General features: G+C 37.6%; 1 protein-coding gene across 5 annotated transcripts in view; it reads left to right on the plus strand.

Annotated features, from left to right (window-relative positions):
- Nucleotides 1-120: 120 nt before the first annotated feature.
- Nucleotides 121-21,069, plus strand: part of LOC103719298 (DExH-box ATP-dependent RNA helicase DExH6-like) — a 29,547-nt gene continuing 8,598 nt past the window's right edge. For 2 of the 5 annotated variants that reach the window (XM_008808482.5, XM_088717089.1), the window contains exons 1-8: nt 176-456; nt 9,866-9,934; nt 13,577-13,892; nt 14,017-14,091; nt 14,757-14,801; nt 18,626-18,716; nt 18,813-18,871; nt 20,435-20,596. In XM_008808482.5, coding sequence (XP_008806704.3) covers nt 13,818-13,892; nt 14,017-14,091; nt 14,757-14,801; nt 18,626-18,716; nt 18,813-18,871; nt 20,435-20,596 — 507 coding nt within the window. In that variant the 5' untranslated portion in view covers nt 176-456; nt 9,866-9,934; nt 13,577-13,817. Of the gene's footprint in view, nt 457-9,865; nt 9,957-13,576; nt 13,893-14,016; nt 14,092-14,756; nt 14,802-18,625; nt 18,717-18,812; nt 18,872-20,434; nt 20,597-21,069 lie in introns of all 5 variants that reach the window. The other 3 variants (XM_008808480.5, XM_008808481.5, XM_088717081.1) reach the window with 3 other exon arrangements.

Raw genomic sequence — 21,069 nt, forward strand, 5'->3', positions numbered from 1 at the left:
TAAATGAAAAAAGATTTGAAGACTGGAAGGAGGGGGGATCGAGCCGGTGGGTATTTCCGGTCCAGACCGGCCCGGTCCGGTGTGCAATCCCTATTCATCACGGTTTTCTGTCCCCTCGTTAGGGCTCTCTTTCTCCACATATAAAAGGTCGGGAGAGAGAGAGAGAGCCCTCCTTGTTCTCTAGAGACGACGACTAGGGGGCCGTAGAAACCCTCGAATTCGAAGAAGCCGAGAACCAAGCAGGCGAGACTCTCGGAGCTCCCACTCTCCCTCTCGCGCTCGCCTCAGTGGCGAAGTAGAAGCGAAGAAGAAGAGGGAGAGAGGAGGCGAGAAAGATGGGGAGGAAGGGGCAGAAGAAGGGGAATGGAGGGGAGCAGCAGCCGGTCGTCGTCACCGAGGCCACCCGCATTCAAATAGGCAAAATCCTCGAGGAGTTCCGAGTCTCAGATGCGAAAGGTCCTCTCCTTATCTCTTTCTAAAAGAAAAAGTTCGATTTTTGATTCTGTATGTAATTTTTCTTATACTTGGTTGGTTGGATTTGGTATTGGGTTTTGAATTCAACCAAGGAAGTCCGGAAAGTTTGGGCCTTACGAGTTACTCGAATACTTATTTCAGAGTTTTTTTTTTTTTTGGTTAGTTTTGATGGGGTTTTTGTAGCTTTGCGGGTACTAAGTATATTTTGCTGGTATAGATTCTTGCTTGCTATTTTTGTTTCTTTTATTTGTTTGATGGAGTGTATCTTTCTTACTTTGGCTGTGTACTGGATGATTAATTGGGTGTAGTTCTTTTTGTTGTTTCTTCCCTGTTTTATTAGTTGCATGATAATCTTCTGGATGCTCGTATAGCGTTTGAATTAAGAAATTAAACATTTGGTCATGTGGGCATTTGGCATATTATGGGTTAAATTGTGTTATTGAGAGGGGGAGTCAGAAAAGTGAATTCCTTCTAGTTAGTGGTGGGAAAATGAGGATACTGGTTGTAAATTGCAAAGAAGTGCATCCCACTTTCTGTGATGAAATTTTATGGATATATGCTTGAGTGATGAGAATGATTTATTGACTTCAGTAATATTTTAGTACTTTTTTGGTCAAGCAACTCGCTTAATAATATCTTAATTATCAATAGACGGCTTATGCACTGAGAAGTTGAATTACGGGTTATGCTGATGTTTAGAATGTCATTGATGTACTAAGAAGCCTCTCCCTCTAAAATTATCGACCATCCAGTATGGAGTAGAAGAAGTATTAAAAAGTGTGGAAAACATCTAAAGCATTGGACTTTGGTGGACATGGGTTCTGACATGTAGTTTCAAAAACTATTATGCAGGTGGGTTTGGTGCTAATATTGACACACTTGTAGGTATTGCAGGGAGACTATCGAGATAGTATGTTGTGTTTGGTAGTTTGAATTGGTCAAAACACTTATCCACTGTTAATTCACCCATCCTACTCATTTGTTGGTGGAATGACACTTCAAGTATTTTTCTTGAGAGGTTGTTGATCAGTCACACACACGTACATGCACTCCACCATCAATTTGTTTTGGAAGATCAATCTGGTCATACTTAAAGAACCATAATATCACAACTAAAGTGGTGGATCACAGCCTTGCCTTGTTCATTCAAGATTCACCGGGTTAGATTTGTAATTTGTTGTGGTTATGCGGTATCTATCCAAGATAGTTTTCTATGGAAATGTTTCCATGTCCATCATAATATTTTAGATTGAATTGCTCCAGGTGCCACCTATGTTTTCGAGACTGCGACCCATATTTGTCACCATCATCGGGCTCCTCCTTTTTTGTGGAGTAGTCCTAAGCCAGGTTTGCCGAATCGGTACCCAAGATCGTACCAATTGATGACCAGTTCAGTACAATATGATTTTGTACTTGCTGCACTAAGGCATACTGAAAATACGGATAAGGAGGAGGAGAGGGGGAGGGAGAGAGAGGGAGAGAGAGCGTGGGAGGGAGGGAGTGAGGAAGGGGGAGAAAGGGAGGAGGGCCAAAATCTGGGTGGGAGGGCCGCCGTGGACGCGGGGGAGAGAGAGATGGGGAGAAGAAACCTCTATTTTGAACCCTATCTTTTCCTAGTGGCGAAGAAGCGGTGGCAGCCGGAAGCCGTGGACATGGGAGAGGGGAAAGTGAGAGAAATAGAGATTGGGAGAAGAATCCCCAATTTTTTCGAACCCTAGCTCTTTCCGATGGAGAAGTGGCAGCAACAAAGGAGGGAGCCATCATGGATGCAAGGGGGGAGAGAGGGGGGAGGTTACCGGTTAAACGAATGGCATCTGGCAGTGAAGGAGACCCTCAAAGCATCGAACACGAACGGGAGAGCCCTTCAAGAGCCATCGAACGGGGTGAGGGAGATGAATTTATAGCTGAATTGACCTGACTTGCTGACCCATTCTAGGTCAGTGTTGGTTCGGGTTGGTACGACAATCATTAGTCCTGAAGCTTATCTTCACCTCCCTAGTCGACCTACTTTTTTTTCTTGTTTCCTCCAGTAGATTTAGACAACCATCTCTATAAAGGACTTGTTTTGGTGTATTGTGGGACAGGAAATTTAAACACTACATAGATCAGTTCTGAATTTCTCCTTATTGGGCAACCTCCTCTGTTTGGGAACTACCTAAGGAATCCTCTCCATGTCTCATCTGCACCGAGACGATCTACATCATGAGAATGGGATCTTTCCAGCTATAAAGTTTAGTTGAGTTGTGTCCGTGATGAATCTTGCAATTGTCTCACCTACTAGTGCGGACTGGGAAGCATTATATGGGCTGAGGCAGGCAGCCATATTGTGGCATGTGCTGACGTATTCGAAGGATAGAATTTGTTAGAGGCTGAGGTGAAGTTTATACTCCGCGGAGTGGAGTTACCTCTTGGAATCTGTTTCACTTATCTATAGGTTGGAACTACCCTGCCGTGGCATGTAACACAAATTCTGGCCAATGTTTCAGCCATTTGTCGTTGGCTTGTTGCTTTACGGTATATTGCCTCCGCAACTGAAGCTCATGAAACTTGTAGGCTGACTTACTAATGTGGCAAAGACTATTATTCTGTTATACTGAGTTTCCTTTCCTTCCTGTAACCCAAAGAGTTAGTTAGGGGGAGCCCGTAACTTATCTCCAATATTGCAATGAAAGCATAATGGCCACTTTTGTCAATAAAGAACAGGATATTCTTATGGAAAGTGGTGTCAGCATGACATTAGCATTTATTGGCTGGCTTGTTAGCTAGAAGTCAGCTCAAGTGTCCTCATTCCAGTCTTGGATAAAGTAAGGTTAGAACACCACGTGGAATTCTGGAGTTGTTAATAGAGTAGGACCTAAATCCTGTTAGTTAGATGTCACTAGGATCCATACCAATCTACCGTGTTATAGTGTTATCTGATTGAAAGTGAGCAAGAGTTACTTCTTTGAATGATTTGGGTAGATTTTCTTACTACTTGTATGAGTCACAGAGCTACAACAATTCTTGGAAAACCACAGCAATAACACTATATTTTAGTTTAAGAGATATGTTAACTGAAATTTAGTTTTGCGGGCTTTTTTTAATTGCTTTTTCTTAGTTCGGTTTTGATGTTGTATTGCACCCTTTTGCATCAATAATGTGGCTGTGTAAGAACAACTTTGTGATAACTCTAACTTACATCATGTAATATCAACTTTTTTCACATGAATTTGCTGTGATGGAGATCTTGGTCATCTGCTAAATAAAGCATGCAAGAAAGCTGCAGAATTCATGGCTCATGGGATCTAAAGCTTGGAGTCCAGTTGACTATGATTAAAGGATCTCATGCAATGGCATAGGCTGGCTTTTAGAAATTTTAATTGTTGCCGTGTGCTCATATGGAATTGCTGTAATTTAGATACCATGTCAATATTTATTTGCATGTCATGTTGATTATTCCAATGGTTAGGTTATATAGATTCCACATGTGACTTAGATACTCCATTTAAAAGTGACTCTCAAGCTTATTTATGTATGCTTTGATACAAGGTTAACCAAACTGATACTGTGACCTATAGAAGTCGGCTTCTGGTTCAGCACGGCATTGGTTCAGTACCGTACCAACATATGGTACGGTGTACATGCCAGTTTGGAACCAACACGCCATTTTTTTGTTTTTTATTTTTTTAAGATTTAATAAAAAGTAATTAGTTTTATTTTTTGAATGATTTTAAGTCTCATTTGATATTTTTTAATGTCTTTTGATTTTTTATCATCTGATACACCTTGAATGATACTTCTTGGAGAAATTTTCTGCATTATTGTGGCATTTCTTTGAGACAATGCTACCTTGGGAAGGCAAAAAGTTGGCAAATTTGTGCTAATAGGTTTGCTACCTTCAGCTTTTTGTGTGAGTATCAGGTCAAAATCAAAATATAAAGGAAAAAGCCAGAAATCCTAACTTCGTGAGAAGCAAAATGAAATATGCTAAAATTAATTAATGAAATACAAAATATTCAATGATACAATCAATTAGATGTATTTAAAGTACGCATACATACCAACATCTAAAATCTCGTCGAGTGGTGATGTCTCTCATAGATATCGGGATCATTAGCACAATCATAAGGCACATTAGCCCATCCCTCGAACCAAGTGGTGTTGTAGCCCTGTACACTCATTTTGTAAGATACGCGCTTTAGATTATAATCGGTCTTGGATCTTTTACTTAAGCTCTGGCTTTGGAATGTATACTCTGATTGATAATACGACCGTGGAGGGGTCTATTTGAATATGCTGGTAGCAAAGTCCGATCTGTAAGGTGCTCCGGGCTACGTAGGATAGTAACAACTGGAAGATGATGCCACAGATACACCATATCTATATCTATATGGATCATAGGCTACCTGTAGTTGTCAGTAATAAAATTTAGCATACAACTCGGAATATGATACGTTTATAAATTCTACCCTATGTGCGAGATCATCTGTAACTATATCGTGTCCTTTTGAACAACCTCGAAAAGTCCGTCTTCTGTATGCAATCGTATTCTTGCAGGATCTACCAGCTCGTGCACCGTAATTTGTACTCTGTGTGGCATGCGTAAACTAGAACTCACTAGTGACTCGAAAACTATCCTGTGGCCGTGTCTTATAAATGATCTCATGTTCTCTACTTCCTCCCTGGCCACTAGATTTATAATCATCAGAATTGTTATCATTGCTTTGCCTAGTCTAAGTCTGAGCGAATTGAATCCTTTACTTTCTCCATTAGGGCTGCAAATGCCTTTTTTTTTTCTGGCAATGCTGAGCAGGTGCCTGTTTTTTTTATGCCCCTCTCTACCTGGCTATGATGGGAGCATAGACATTGTCCTTCTGATTGAGTTGATCGGATCGTGTGGCGGTCTTGTCTAAGCAACTCTTCGTCATATTTCTAGGAGGATATCTCGGACACGGAGTTATGTGATGATAGCTTTTCACTAACCCCTGTGGCTGTAGTTCATTAGCTAGGAAGCATGTGCTGCATGTTGCGATCTGCCCGTTGCTCTGCATCCATCCTAGCCTCGCTGGCTATGAAATTGTCTGGTTGTGGAGGCGATCTTGGCTCATCGAGCTCTGGCTCCTACTATTGGCTTACAAGCCTTCCAATCATGGGATCATCCTCATCCTGAACAAAAGCATTATTGATTAGATCCGTGTACTTCAACTCTACTTCTTCCGGATATACTTCAACCTTAACTTCAGATTGTAGTGGATATATACAAAGTTGTTGAGGCATCTCTATATCTAAGGATTTCTTTGGCTGTGGATGAAGGCAAAGGTGGACCAATTGTGCTCACAACTACTCAAGAAGACCATCTTGGAGAGGATTCGGATGGCTAGCCACTTAAGACTTCATGCCAACAGACCAAAATGAATCCACTATTCATCTTCAAGCATTGAAGAAAATTACACATAAGATAGTATCACATTACTAACTATAAAACATCAAGTAATAGTTGTTGTTGATATGTAATATATTTGGATTTATAGTTTTCATACTTATAACAGTTGTTGAGACTCCAAAGTTGTTAGTGTCCTTCCTAAATATTTTCGTCTTTAAAAAGAGACCGGTTAAAGACACGAGTTAACTTACGCATGCCACTTAAGTTAACTTATCTCTAATGGACATAAAGTCGTCGTTTTTAGATCAGGCTCCATCTTATAGATCACATTATATAGGGCAGTCATAAGTGCCTCGTCCATATCGGTCCTAGGTACGGTGTACTAGAATCTCAGGTTTAGGTAATAAGCTGCATATAGAGTTTATAATTATTTTAGTAAAATTTTACAAGTACAGAGGCAATCAAATTTTTAATGTTTTTACTTACCTACTAGATGTAACTTTCTATCCATTTGGTAATCCCACATTTGCTCAATGATGTTGATGTACTCTTGTGCATGCTTTGGATTTGCCTCCTTGATCTGAATTTTTGCCCTCTACATCATATAATATAGAAAGTCCATGTGGGGTTATCTCTCGCTATCCATGATCCGAAGAACTTCATATAATGGCAGATAGCCTTTGCTATCTTCTCGGCCTATTGTTAGAACGTCTACCTTGTCACCAAGTTCTCCACATGGTGTCCTTCAATGCCAACCCTTGCAAATATGCTCTTCGTCCATGCGATATCGTCAAACATCTGACGCAGGTCTACTTTCCTTTTAAGGAGGCTATCAAGTGATATGTAGTTAGTAGCAAATTGCACCATATCTGATCTCAAGGTCTTCACCTTGCGTACCTTCTCATTAGTTATAGGATTCATGTATGGTTATAAATAAAATTGGTGATGGACTAGGCTATCTCTACTATCTGCTGTACTCTATGAATCTTCCCAATCTTCATTAGTATGAGGTTGATATCATGTGTAGTATATGGGGTCCAGAAAATGTGGTTGCCGTTCCATCAAGATTTTGTCGGCAACTTTATATTGTGGTCTGTTATTAGTGATGACCCAAACGATATTTTTCTTTCCAATCGATTAATCACCTTCATCTTTCCGAGGATGTACATGGTGGCGTGCACCTGAACGAAAGTATCAACTAACTTCTGGAAGAAAGTTTTTGTGTCACAGTATGTTAAGAAGATGATGCACTGTCTGGTAGGATTGATCCAACCATCACACATTACCGTTGATCCATATGTAGGCCACTTATTTTGGTATGAGACAATCTATTTCTGTAGCTTCTTATTGTTGTCAAGAAGCTCGCCATAGATATTCTTCAGTCTTAAAGGATCTACACCCGATCGGTAGCCTATATAGAGGAAATGACAGATCTATAATACGTGTTGTCTGCCATATTCGCTGGAATATGGCTGAAGTAGAATCAAAATCCAATAACTTTTCATATATCCTTTATCTTATCCTTTTTCAGCATGATATCAACTCTCTGCTGCTTCAAATTTCTACTAGGAAAGGTATATGGATATAGATTAGGGATGGTGGCTCTTAGTGGAATCTCTCTAGAGAACTTTTTCATGCTGCCAACAGTATCCAACATAGATGCAATACAGCTACCATCTCTATTGATGGCCTTCTTGATTGAAAAGGTCCTCTTGAACTGTGAATCTACCTCTTCGGTTTTGGAATCAAAGTCCGACTCGTAGTGTGGGGGCTCAAATCGAGCCTTATGTCTGGCTCCCTCATCCTACTACCACTGATAATCTAAGCTCGCCTGAATGACAACTTGGATTTGTGCCTCATCATTTAGAGCGGAGGCCTCCTTTGACTCCCTAGAGTAATAAGAATATAGCTCTGCTGTTCGGTGGTCTACCTTTGCCTTCTTTTGTGCAATCCTCTTCTTTGTTGCTTTGAAATCAGCAAAGTGCTTTTTTATCAGTTGTCAGACCTCCTGTGAGTATTTTCGGGTACATAGATATGTTGGGATAACCACCAACCAGATGCTGCTTCAATCTGATTATTTCTCATCTCTTAAGTGTTGCACCAGTTGTGCCTTTAGCGGTGCTAATTTAAGAACACTTTTTTTTTGATTCTAACTAATATCACTCTTTGGGTCTTTTTTTCTCGATTGATCCATCTCTATAGATTTATCAAACATGCTAGTTATTAATTATTTAAAAATAGTAAAATTTTTATTATGATTAAAAAATATATTTTCTACTTTAGAAAATACTTTTGAATTATCTAATACGTAGTACTATTTTTTTATTTTTTATGTTATTTATATATTTTTAATATTATCTAAATTTAAAATAATTTTAGTTATCAAAAATTTATAAAAATATATTCTGTACTTCAGAAACTACTTTTGAATTATTTAACACGTAGTACTAATTTTCATATTTTTTTTATTTATTATATATTTTCAATAATTTTTTAAATTAAAATAATTTTTAAATGCAAAAATTTCAGCATATTAATTTGTGCTTAGATCTATGTAAAATTCTACCATGGTTGCTATATAGTTTTTTCTCAGCCTATGGGTATGCGTCGAAGGTTACTTATTTTTTAGTTTTATTCAAATTTGGGCCTAAGCCATTGTACGTATGATAATATCCAAATTTGAATAAATAGATACTAAATTTTTGTTGAGAGTAGCTTGTATGCCCCTAAACAAACTTCTAATTTTACAGTTATTTTTTGGATTTTATTTTATTTTTAATTTTTAATCCAAGAATATATTTTTAAATTTAAAAATATAGATTTAATGAAAATTAAAGGTTTTAGTATCATTGTGGAAATCACCCGTAGATCTACAACATATCATGAAATCATACCAAATTCAAAAATTTTGGCATAATTTCTCCTTATTTTCTTATTTTTTGGGCATTTTTTGATGTTAAAGAGAGAAAAAAAGAAGAAATGAGTGGGAGAGAGCCACCTTACCTTGTTTTGGGTTGGATCTTTCTTTATTGTTGAAATCACCTGCTTTTTGGCAAAATTGGGGGGGGGGGGGGGGGGCGGGGGGTTGGGTTGGGGTGGGGTGGGGTTTGAAAAGAAAAATGAAAATAAGACCTGAGAAGCCTCCAGAGGCCTGAACCGGTTAAAACTATCTAGTTCGTAGCGGTTCTCGTCATTTAGCCAAAAAAAGCTCCGAATCATGCTGGTTTCGCATCAGTTTGGTTCAATATGGGGTGAATCGGGCGGTTCAGCTTGGTTCGGCCCGATTCGGTAGACTATGCTTTAATATAATGCTTGTAACCTAGATTTTGGTTGAAGTAGGGTTGATGAGGTCCTGGGACCATTCTACTCTTTGCCAGAACTGTATTTGTTCCTTTGTATTTGGATTGATATGAATTTATTCATATATACTGAGAATAGTGGTGAGGGTATAACCCATGAGAATTACCTAAGCCAAACTCTTAGGAAACACTTCTCAGAATTAAGCATAGAACTTCTTCCAAGTAGAGGGCTGCAACCATTAGGCTATAGTCCAGTTTTAGTCTAATAGAAATTTTCAGTTGATTATTCTGTCTTTGGACATAATCATGATGCACAGTAGGCTGCACACCAATCCTGCATATCCTTTTTGTTTTTCTCAGTTTGAGTTTCTTTTGAGTATGTTCTATTTTAAATTTTTATTACTTCTTTTTCCTTTTTTTGTTGCATGTGTGGATCAATTTTCTAAATCCTCTTTTTCTCTTGCAAATTTGAAAAAGATCTGTTGTTGTATCACATTTAGTATGGCTGTCCTTAGTTTGACCTCTGATAACACCTATGCTACTAGTTTTCCTTAGACCATCAGTTAGTGAATAATTTCATATGCATATGCATCATAATGCTTGAGTTTATGAGGATTGCCATTCTATATAGAGATTTTAGTCTTTGAGATAGCTTATTATACAAGTCTACTTCTCAAGTCCATATTTTAGATTACCATCTTGTTTGTATGATGCAAACTTTGCCTTGCAGTTTACACATTTGAACCTGGTTTGTCGAAGCATGAACGAGCTGCAATTCATGAAATGTGCAGAAAAATTGGTATGATATCAAAAAGTTCTGGGTGAGTGTTAGAGTACTTTTGGCAATTTCGAAATGGAAGATGTCATACATAACCACACCTTTGAGCAATAACATGTTTTGTTTATTTCTACAATGCAGTCCCTGGCTTACACCAGAATCTTTGATTTCATTGTCACACTTTGGGTTTAGTGATGAAGCATATTTCTTATCTTTATTTTCCCTGAAGTTTGATTTTCCTGCTAACTTTGAACCTTCTTGCATATGTGTTGGGAATCTTTGCAAACTTTGCATTCCTTCAATTTTGGAAAATTTTAACTTAAATACTTGTATATTAAAATTTGTGGTCTTAATTCAGGAAGGAGTCCATTTCATTTTACTTTATTCTTTGTCTATATGTATGTATGTACGTATGTTTGGATGGATGGATATACACATAATTACATACATGCAAGATGATCCTCAAGTCTAGGACTTTGCTAATTTTAATGTCTCATGCATGGTTGGTATGGGAGATCCTCTAGTCTGGGACTTTGCTAATTTTAATGTTTCATGCATGGTTGGTATGGGAGATCCTCTCTAGTCTGGGAATTTTAATGTTTCATTTATGGTTGGTGTGGGATCCTCAGACTACTTACCTATATCATTCCACAGCTTAATCGAGTAAGCAAAGAAATCCATAATGCTAATCAACTATACTTTTTAACATGTAAATCAACTAAATGTTAGAAGATTGTAATAATCTCAAAAGAGTAGAAATAATGATGATAAGATAATCGGGCACTTTGCACCTCAAATATGCTTAAAAAAGCCAAATCCACCATAAAGTTCTAAGAAAATTCATACTCATTGACAGACAGTCTCATGGTTTTGGCTGTCTTGTATTATATGCTATATTTGTGGATGAAGTTTTCAATATTCAACTTTCCATCTTCCCCTCTTTTCTTTCTGAGTCTAGTGCATCTTAGATAGTTGTTCAATGTTTTCAACTGTTAGTCACTTTGGAACCACTATGTTTTTGCCTATGATTTGTTGATATTGTCAAAGGCAGCCACCTATTCATTTGCCACTTTCGTAGTTATCAAGCAGGAATTTGGTCCCACCGTGGTGCTTAAAGGCCATCTGATGCTCAGCCTGCAGCTTTGTGGTTGACTATTTAACAGCAGACCAGTAGCTCTAACTCTTGTTTTTATAGTATGGTGATAAAGTGACTTGCCTCCTATTTGATTCTCTCTAAATAATGTTTTAGATAGAATCAATTGAAGTATATAATTTAAAAGTGAGTCAATTAATCCATACATTATTGGTTAATGAGATATTGTGATCATAAAATTCTCCATCTTCTCCTTTTCCTTCTTGAATGAAAGATATTTCTTTATTTTCTGTATGCAAAATATAATTACAAATTTAACATAAATTTATGTGTCCCATCATATTTTAGCACACTAGTGCTATTGATACCACTCGTTTTTATACTCAGTTGATGTATAATTAGAGGCCACCAAAATACATTAATTTTGGTTTCTAGTAATTTGTTGCAGTATAGATCATTGTTAATGGTATGAAACTTCAATTTTTTATGTGCACGTGTATGTATGAGTGATGTAGGAAGCCTTGATTAGGGAAACTTAGGGATGCTTAGTGGGTTGTTTTGGAATAAAACATTAGGTAATTGTGTAAGAAGCTAGGGTTTATGTTGGTATATGGATGGGGGCGACTTGGTTGTAAACTAGAGTCAAAAAGATGGATTTTGAGGGTTTTATGTGAGTTGGAAGTAGAAAAACAGGAATAACAAAATTGTTTGTTTTGTGAATGTGAAGGCTAATTGATGGATGGGTGCTATGGATTTTGTTGCTTTTGGTTGCAAGGGTTTAGTGGGGATGGAATCAGATCTGAATTTGAGATTTTAGAGTGCTGTAATTAAAGAGAAGAAGAAGAAAGAGAGAATTTTGTAAGCATCACACCTATGGTCAGAATTGCATCACACAACTCTAAAAGAAAGTATAATTGCTTAGAAAAATTCTCTAAAATTTTGACTGCTTTTTTAATGAGAGAATACATCCCTATTTATAGAGTTCTAGTACTCATACTCCTACTAGGACTTGGACTACAAATAACAAATCTGTAATGTTGACTAATAAAACCCAACTAAAGACCATAACTAAAGCCCCAAGATACAATAGACCTAATATACAAGCCATGAACCATATTGCCTATGTCCAGAAAATCTGGACAATTAGAAAAATAACCCTAACTCCACATCATCCAACACATTCTAAATCAAGGCTTGAGCATTAGAACCAGCTTTAGGATGCCTTTTATAGGTTTTCAATGGCTGCTGCCAACATCCTCCATCAATATATATATATGTATGTATGTATATGTTTATATATATATGTGCATGCATTCATGTATGTATCTATTTATATATGCATGTATAAAACTTCAAGTTCCCACCTAATTCTGTATGTGTTTCACCTATTCTTTTACAAAGGTCACTGCCTATGACAATATGAGTGATTTGACAACTGTGTGATTTATGACTAAATATAATAGTGCATCTTCTAAAGTCCCTTCACACATGAAACTAGAAGGACGCTTGAGGCCAACCTTTGATATAGGCTCAATTTAATCAAAGTCTTACCCCTTTAACAGCGACTCCTTCACTTGCTTCTGCCACCTCAAATGCATGTGTCTATTATTCTTGGTGTTACTTTTTGATGGACCTTTGGTTAGTGCTTTAAACCTGTCTAGGACATAACCTGCTTCTATAAACACAAATTCTGTGTATTTTTTACAATATCAATTTTGAAACGGAGATTGTGCATCTATTTGGAAATAATCCATGTGTTTTCTCCATATGCAAATTGGCATTCTGATTTTATACGTGGAAGCAAGGAAGGTGGAACCGTCCCGAATTGTCCAGTTCGGGGCGTATTGAGCCGTACCAGGAGCAGAGCGGGATGGTTCCAACAATGAAATCGAGAAAATGGCGAGGGAGAAGGAAAGAGAGGACGAGAGAGAGAGGGAGAGAGAGGAGAGGGTGGCGGTAAGGCATGGCTATTGGAGCAGGGCTGAAGGAGAAGGGGAGAGAGAGCTTTCAGAATAGTGGCTGCCGATTTCACTTAAAAAAATCAAAAAAATATAAAAAGGGGCCAAAGCCTTTGTTTCTTTTCGAAATAGGGGTTTCAAATGTCCTCTCTTCCCCCTCTCTTAGCCTTGTTCCGGTAGCCACCGCTCACTGCCATCCTCTCCCTCTCTCTCCCTCCCACCCTCTCTCTCTCTCTCTCTTTTCCTTTCTTTCCTTCTCTTTCGCCCCCTCCCTCCACCTCTCTCTCTCTCTCTCCACTGTGCTTTTATGCTCCCTCTCTCCCTTTCTCCCCCTCCCTCCCTCTCTCTCTTTTCCTCTCTCTCCTTCTTCCTCTCCCCCTCTCTTGCTGGTTTCCATCGGTTCACACCAGAACGACACGGTATGGTGGTATACTGTACTGTACCGCCAGCCTACCGGCATAGGTGCTGGTTCCGGTATTGCGGATCTTGCGAACCTTGGATGGGAGGATGATAGATTTGGATGCATTATCTCTTGTATTCCATAAGCCAACTTGTATTGTGGAAGATTGCTAATCAAACTTTAAATTGACTTATCAACTTAAATTTTGATAGGTATGGAGAACGTAGATGCCTTTCTGTATACAAAAACAGAAAGAAACAGGGAGCTATTAAGAATGAAGAAGAGACTGTTACTTGCTTGAAATTTTCAGAAGAAACAAAAAATGTCTTACGGGACCTATTTACACGTTTTCCTCCTGATGATGGGGAGTTGAGGGAAGAAGCACTCAGGAGTTCTAGCAAAAAGGCCGGTAAACGGCAATGGAAGCAAGATAGTAGCTTTTTCAAACCATCAATGCACAAGTCTGAAATTGCAAAGAAGGTGGATCAGCTTACATCTAAGATAAATGGGTCTGCACAGCTGAAAAAGGTTATCCCCTTATGCCAAACTTAATTGGAAATTCCAAGTTCTTCTGCTTCTTATCTCATGTGATGTGTTGTAGACAGCTGTTCAAGGTTTTGATTTGACAAACTATGAATGGATATATATGCAGATCATGGAAGACAGAGCTAAACTTCCAATTGCATCCTTCAAGGATGTCATCACATCAACATTGGAAACTAACCAGGTCCCTCTATTCCTGTTGCTATCTATCCTCGTTTTTTATGAAGTTCAACCTTGAATGTCCAAACCTCTCAAATTGATCATGCCACCAATTTAACCTAGTTTTTGATGGGTAATTCTTCTATATGAATAAATCCTGAAACAATAGTGTTTTGTTTTACCAAAAGGAATCTAAAAGATGCTCATCCCTTCAGATTACACTATCTAAAAGATTACATAGTGGTGTTACATAAATTTACTAAATTGTACATGTGGTGCATCAATAACTAATAAATATGTACTTAATATTTAATTACTTTACTCAATAAAGTCCACATATATAACATAGCATGCGCATCTACACTAGCTTTCACAAGCTTATGTAGCAACCGAGATGAATAAGCCATTAATTTAGAGCAACATCACAATTCAAGTATCAAAGGGTGAATAGTTCTGTGGGTAAGGACAAAATTTATTGATCTCACTTAAACAAATTCATGATGTTGCTGTTTCACAGTTTTATTTAACTGGCAACTTCTTTGAGCATTTTTTAACATTTTATTGCCTGAGCGGCCTGAGGTTATACTTTTTTCTTTTTATATTAGTTTTAGAATATGTAGAAGGGTTGATTTTTTGAACTTTGTACATAGCTGATGACAATTCTTCATTTTTCTGTTCGTTAATATCCAGGTGGTGCTGATTTCTGGTGCGACTGGTTGCGGTAAAACTACTCAGGTTGCTGGTTATTTACTTTGTCTTCTTTCTGGTACCTTTGTTGGATCTTGCATAGGAAACTACAGCAAAGATTGTTTCTTGTTACTTCAATGCCTTGTTTTCATGCATATATCTGCATCTCAATGACATGCGGGTTTTATCATTCTAGTCCGATCCACATTTCTAAGTTTGTTATTTTTTTCGATATTGCTTCTTGTGTACATTTTATTTTGTCAAAAATCTATTGCTTCTATTCAAGGAAATAAGAAATTTGTTACTTGAGTCTCTAGTTAATTCCCCACTATGCTAGATTGTTAGTCTTGACTATATAAATGTGCCGGCATGGAAGATAATGACATTCAGATGGATGGTGGCAGAAAATTAGATATTTCTATCTCAAGGAATGATTTATATCTTATGTTAATTTAAAAGTTTTTGGAGTACAAGTTACAATTATCAAGGATCGCCGAACCAGTATCGATAGGCGTATCGATCGACCACCGTATCGGTTTGGACTGGTACTGAACCAGCCAAAAAGGTCACAGCGCGCGCGACGCGCTGTGGCAGATCGAATCAGATGAAACCGGTCCAGTTCTATCCGGTTCGCTCTTGTACCAGCCAGGGTCGGAATCGTTTTCTCTGTCCAAACCGACTCGGTCAGAGACCAGACCGGTTCGATATGGGCTGAACCGGCCGATATGGACTGGATCAGCATTTCTTGACCATTACCCTTGGTAATACATCATCATTTATCATTATCATCTTTGATCCAAGTCGATCACGAGACTACTGGTGGACTACTTTGGGTAGGTCTGTACAGGGTTTAAGAGCAAGACCCACTACATTTGAGGCTAAATTGTGTGTTTAAACTTCTGAAGGCAATAATTTGGTTGTACAACGTCCTATTAAGGTATTCTTTTCTTGAAATTGGGAATTTGAGATGTATGAGGATACAACCACCTTCAAGACATTTGTTATACCCATCTGACATGGGTTGATGACAAGATTTGGGCCTCAAAATGGGTCGGTCAAAAAAGAAAATTTCTTTTCGATAAAACACTGACCATGCATATTTTTTAATCTGGAAGAAATTAGGTCGCACAATATCAGACAAAGTTGATGTAGATGTGGAGATCTAGCTTTAGAAAGATTTAGCTTTTCTGTGATAATTTCTACTGGGGAAAACTATAACCTCTTTTCATTAGAAAAAAAATATCTGTACTGGATTCCAAAAGGGACAGGCCTCACTAGTAACAATAGGGAACCTGTATAATGGTTTTACTCATCCTTAATGAAAGTAAAGGGATTAACACCCCGCTTTCAGAAATTCTTAATATTTCTCTATATTTTATTTTGAGAGATTCACGTTGGTCAGGTTGAAGAAAATTCTTTCTTCTCTCTTACCAGATAAATCTTATGCTTAGTTCGATGCATGATGTTGGATAATTGATACTAACTTCATATTTCTTTAGGAGAAATGTCGTATTGCAGTTCAGCTATTTCAATGTTGGATTGTCTTAATTATCTGCTAATTTGTAATGTGAAGAATTAATCCTATTAAAGCTATTTCAATACGTGCATGAATATGAGTTTCAGTTAATAGTTCAGCTGTAGCATAATCTTTAACTGCTAATCTGCAAATTATATGGAAATATCGTCTGTATCATGTCCTAATGAACCATCCTACCTTCTAAATATCCATCGGCATTGCCCATGATCAGGGGCGGCCCAATACATTTGGAGGCCTAAGGCAGATATAGTGAATGAGGCCTTTTTTTTAATAATAAAATTTTTAATAAGTATAAAATATTTTAAAAAAAGATATGAATTACGCTAAAGGAAGGGCCAATGAAACTGATTAAATAACTGAGATAATGCTTGGCAGTATTGTTTACCATGTCAAGCAAGAGCAGAATATGAAAAGGTTATCCCATGGCACTTCATGGTCAAGGTAGAGGAAAGAATTTGTCCAGAAAGGGGCCTCTCTATAAGAGAAAGTAGGGGCATTATGGGAAAGTCACTCCATCTATTTAATAAAAGGCCCATCCCACCATCTCCCCTTCAAGTGAGTACCCAAGCAGCAACTGCAACATCACAGCACGGCAGCTATTCAATCCCCCCTCCCTCCTTTTCTCTCTCTACCAACCAAGAGGGGAGAAGAAACCGAGAGGAGAAAATTAAAGAATCTCCACCCTCCAAGAAGTCCATCTCCAATCCCCCTATCTTTCTTCGTGATGGCCCAGCTGGATCAGGAGTAATGTGAGGGAAGGAAAACCAAGACCAAAACCAAAAAAGAGAAGGGATGAAAGATAAAGAGTGGCTTCAGACGTGTATCAAGCCAACCAAATCCCTCCTCTCTCTTTCTCTCCACCCAAAACAAAACTACCGTCCCCAACTTCGCAAATTGCCCCTCTGCAGGCCAGGAAACTCTCCACTTCCCTTCCATCAAGCGGGAAGACTCGTAGCCAGCTCCTGTTCCTCTTTTATATGGGGCCTTTTGGTCACCTCCCGGAGGCCTTCCATTGGCCTGAGGCCTTAGGCGACCGCCTCAGTCGCCTAAGGCTTGGGCCGGCTCTGCCCATGATGCATATTTCGAATAAATAAAATTTCTTCTGGAGAGAACATAAAAATTAAAGTGTTTTATTGTTTGGTGGAATCATCATCTTTCAACAAATACTCCTTAAACTTGAATTGCTCACTTGCACTGCCTTGTGATGGGATCACTAAGTAAAACTGTGGTTCGCAACACAAGCAATTGTGGTATCTCGACAGCCTCAGCTTCTTCCAGTGGTTTAATAGGATTTCAGAAACAGTGGAAGGAGATTCGCTGGTACCCTAATTGTAGATGTGATGTTTGTGGCATTTAAGCTGACTGGGTTCATAACCTAGAATTCTGAAATCAAAAATAAAATTTTAAGCCCCATGACGACTCAAAACAAGTTAGTAAAATTTATCATGTAGAAATTTAAGCAGTGTCTGTTACACAAGTGAAGAAATTCTGATGCTTTCCCCCCATTAAGTAATCTTTTCCCTTGATATGTTTTGTTTGAATTTTTGAAACAACATGAAAGTTTTCCCTTCTTCAGAGATATACCTGAAACCTAACAACAAAAAGGATGCACTAGTGAGATATTGCAAATATGCCACTCATCAAGTTAGGTTCATCTTTTTCTTTTTTTTTTCCAATGCGAGTTCCTTAAAGATTACCTTCTTTAATGTCAAGTTTTAAATGACAAGGGCTAGAAGAATGAAAAACTAGAAGATGGTGTTGATAAGAGGTTCATACTTTTATTTAAATATCTTGGTGCATGCCATGTTAATATTTCACTACATAAATTTTATTCGCTAAGTGAAGCTTTCATTTGAGGGGATTTTCTCACTAGTATATATATTTAATCTACTTTTTACGAAAATAACTTTGAACCGTCCATGTGCTTATTAAGGTGTTCTTTGTCACATGTGGATGTATCTAAAATATCTTAGCTTGTTATAAATTGGTTCTTACTACCTTAAATTTTTTATCAGTGGATGTAGTAACTCGATATAATGAGTACCATTTTTGTAAAACATGCCAAAGTTCACCTAAGGGCATGTTTGGTTGCCTGTAAGTGGATAAGTCAGCTACAGTGACTTCAGCAACCCACTAGCTGAAGTCACCTTGGGAACTTTTAGTTGGGTTCCTCTGAAAGTGGGACTCCCCCACCCTGGGCCACTTTGGGACAACCAAACACCAGAAATCAGTTCCTGCACAATTGTGCATACACACCCTGAAGATATTAATGGATCTTTGCTTTCCGAGATTGTTTTCTTTCTAGGCTGACTAATTTATCTCCAACAAAATTCAGGTCCCTCAATACATCTTGGATCATATGTGGGCAAAAGGTGAGGCATGTAAAATTGTGTGTACACAACCCAGGCGCATATCAGCCATTTCAGGTGCTTTCACCTTATGATCTTGTGTTCGATATAATTCTCCTTTACATGTTTTTTTAGCAAATCTTGTGCTTATCTTTGAACTTATGAAATGAGCAGTTGCTGAGAGAATTGCTTATGAAAGAGGGGAAACTATTGGAGAAAATGTAGGATATAAGGTAATTGATTTTACTTAATATACTTCGATTTCTGCTAATTTTATGACCAGTATATTTATCTATGTCCTTATCAAAAAGGTCTCTGAAACTAATGCTCCAGTTTGTTGTTTATTTAATTCTAATATTTGTGATACTTATTTGCAAAGATTTTTGGAATTTGTCCAGGAGAAGAAAGTTTTATCTTTTTTCAAAGATAAAGATAGGAGTAACTTGCATTACTTAAGTTGATCTAGAATTGAACATACCGTTGCCAAGTTATGCCATGCATTTATCACAATAAAGTGAATTGTGCTAAAAATTGAATATAATGATTATATAGAAATTTAGCTTGACAGAAATTGTGTAATCAGGTATGTTATATAGCAATTGCATACTTCTTTGTCAACTTGAGAGCTAAACAGCATAGCACAAAAGATTTTCATTGTCGCAATGCTCTAAGGTAACCTCGATTAGGAAGTGTAGGGACTCAAGGATCCCTATCTGTAATTTTTAATGTTCAAACAGCGGTTCAAGGCCATGGTAGATGGATTAAAGAAGAGTAGATGATAAAAGAAAAATAACAGGAAGGAGGAAGGAACAAAAGAATGGAGGGATCAGTGACACCAGGATGCCATAAACACCTGAGGCATCTATGTAGTATATAGGTTATTATTTATAATGTATGAGCTATGTAATTAAGTCTAAAATGCAGTAATAACTAATCTACAATCCTCTCGTGCCCATAATAATGTAGATTATCATCACAAGAAAAAAAAAAAGAAGTTAGTGCACGACTGTGAATTATAATTGCCTGCTTCTGCTTAAGCAACTCATAACCATATGCCTTTTGATTCTATAAGTTGCCTCATGTCCTGTGGAGTAATGTAAGAAAACGGCAGCTCATCTTTTCAAATCAACATACTAGGTACTCCTTGATTAAGTATAAGGTGCTGTCGAAACTAAGAATCTATTATTTATGACCAAGCTTTCAGGAACTTGTTCTTTGCAGTCTATCCTGGTTGCCCCAGATTGCGCCAGTAAGGAACCGCAGCCTGGGACAAATCCGGGTCCCCAGGACCTAGTAAACTGGGCATCCTGGTTGATACCAATCTCTTCCAGCCAATGGCTAACGTCTCATATGTCAACCACCAGGCTCCATGAACTATTCTATATCAAGAACACATCATTCTATATCAGTTGCTAATGGTCAACAACTCCTGTATCCACTACCATAAATTGTAAGCACTGGCATGAGACACGGAAAATGCACTTTATTTATGTTCCTGACTGTTACGTCGTGGTTACAATTTTGAAACTTCTTTTCTTGAATTTATGTATGCATCTTGAGTGCTCCACGGATAAGATCTTGTTGGTCAGTCAAATATCTAAAAATTGGTATTTTTCATTCTGTCTTCTTTGAGAGGTTTTTTCTCTTGCTTTTTCTTAAAAAAAAGTTCCTAGCATGTAATATAGTTCATTCCTCAAGACTGATATAGATTGTGTATTTTATAACCGTATTTAGTCACAACTGTATCTGCAGTTGATATATGCTCAGCGATTCAGTATTTGTTTCAAAACTTTTAGATACGTCTGGAGTCTCAAGGCGGAAAGAACTCATCCATAATGTTCTGCACTAATGGAGTTCTTTTGAGATTATTGATCAGCAGAGGTGCAAATTCATCCAAGGCAGAAATGGGAAACAAGAAGCTGGAGGATGGTATCATGGGAATAACCCACATTATTGTGGTAAGTTTAATTTCTATTTCATGTGAAATTGTGAAATCTGTTCCAATGAAGCTATTTGAATATTTGTTGTTATTTGGTTTAGAATTAAAGCTTTTGTAATTTAGATTGATCAGATCTACCTGAACTTAATCGGGGTAATCTATTTCTTTTAGGATATTTGCGTACATACCCGTCCAAAATTGATATTTGCGTAAATACCCGTCCAAAATTGATATTTGCGTGAATACCCTTATCAAACACTTGTTTTGTATGTATACGTTTCTATTTTTTTTTTTTTGCATATGTACCTATGCCATCTAACACCATTAAAAAGTTAGAGTTTTAAAATTGAAATGATGAAATACCAGTAATGAATAAACATGCAAAAAGAAACGTTTATAAGGGTATACATGAAAATAGCAATTTTGGAGAAATTAATATAATTTTATATATTTAAGAAGGTATATACACAAAAAAATTTCTTGGATTTTGGC

Source organism: Phoenix dactylifera, chromosome 1 (genome assembly GCF_051530095.1).
Source record: "Phoenix dactylifera cultivar Ajwa chromosome 1, Ajwa_hap1_PhDact_Kaust_v1.1, whole genome shotgun sequence".
In the NCBI taxonomy this organism is placed as follows: Eukaryota; Viridiplantae; Streptophyta; class Magnoliopsida; order Arecales; family Arecaceae; genus Phoenix; species Phoenix dactylifera.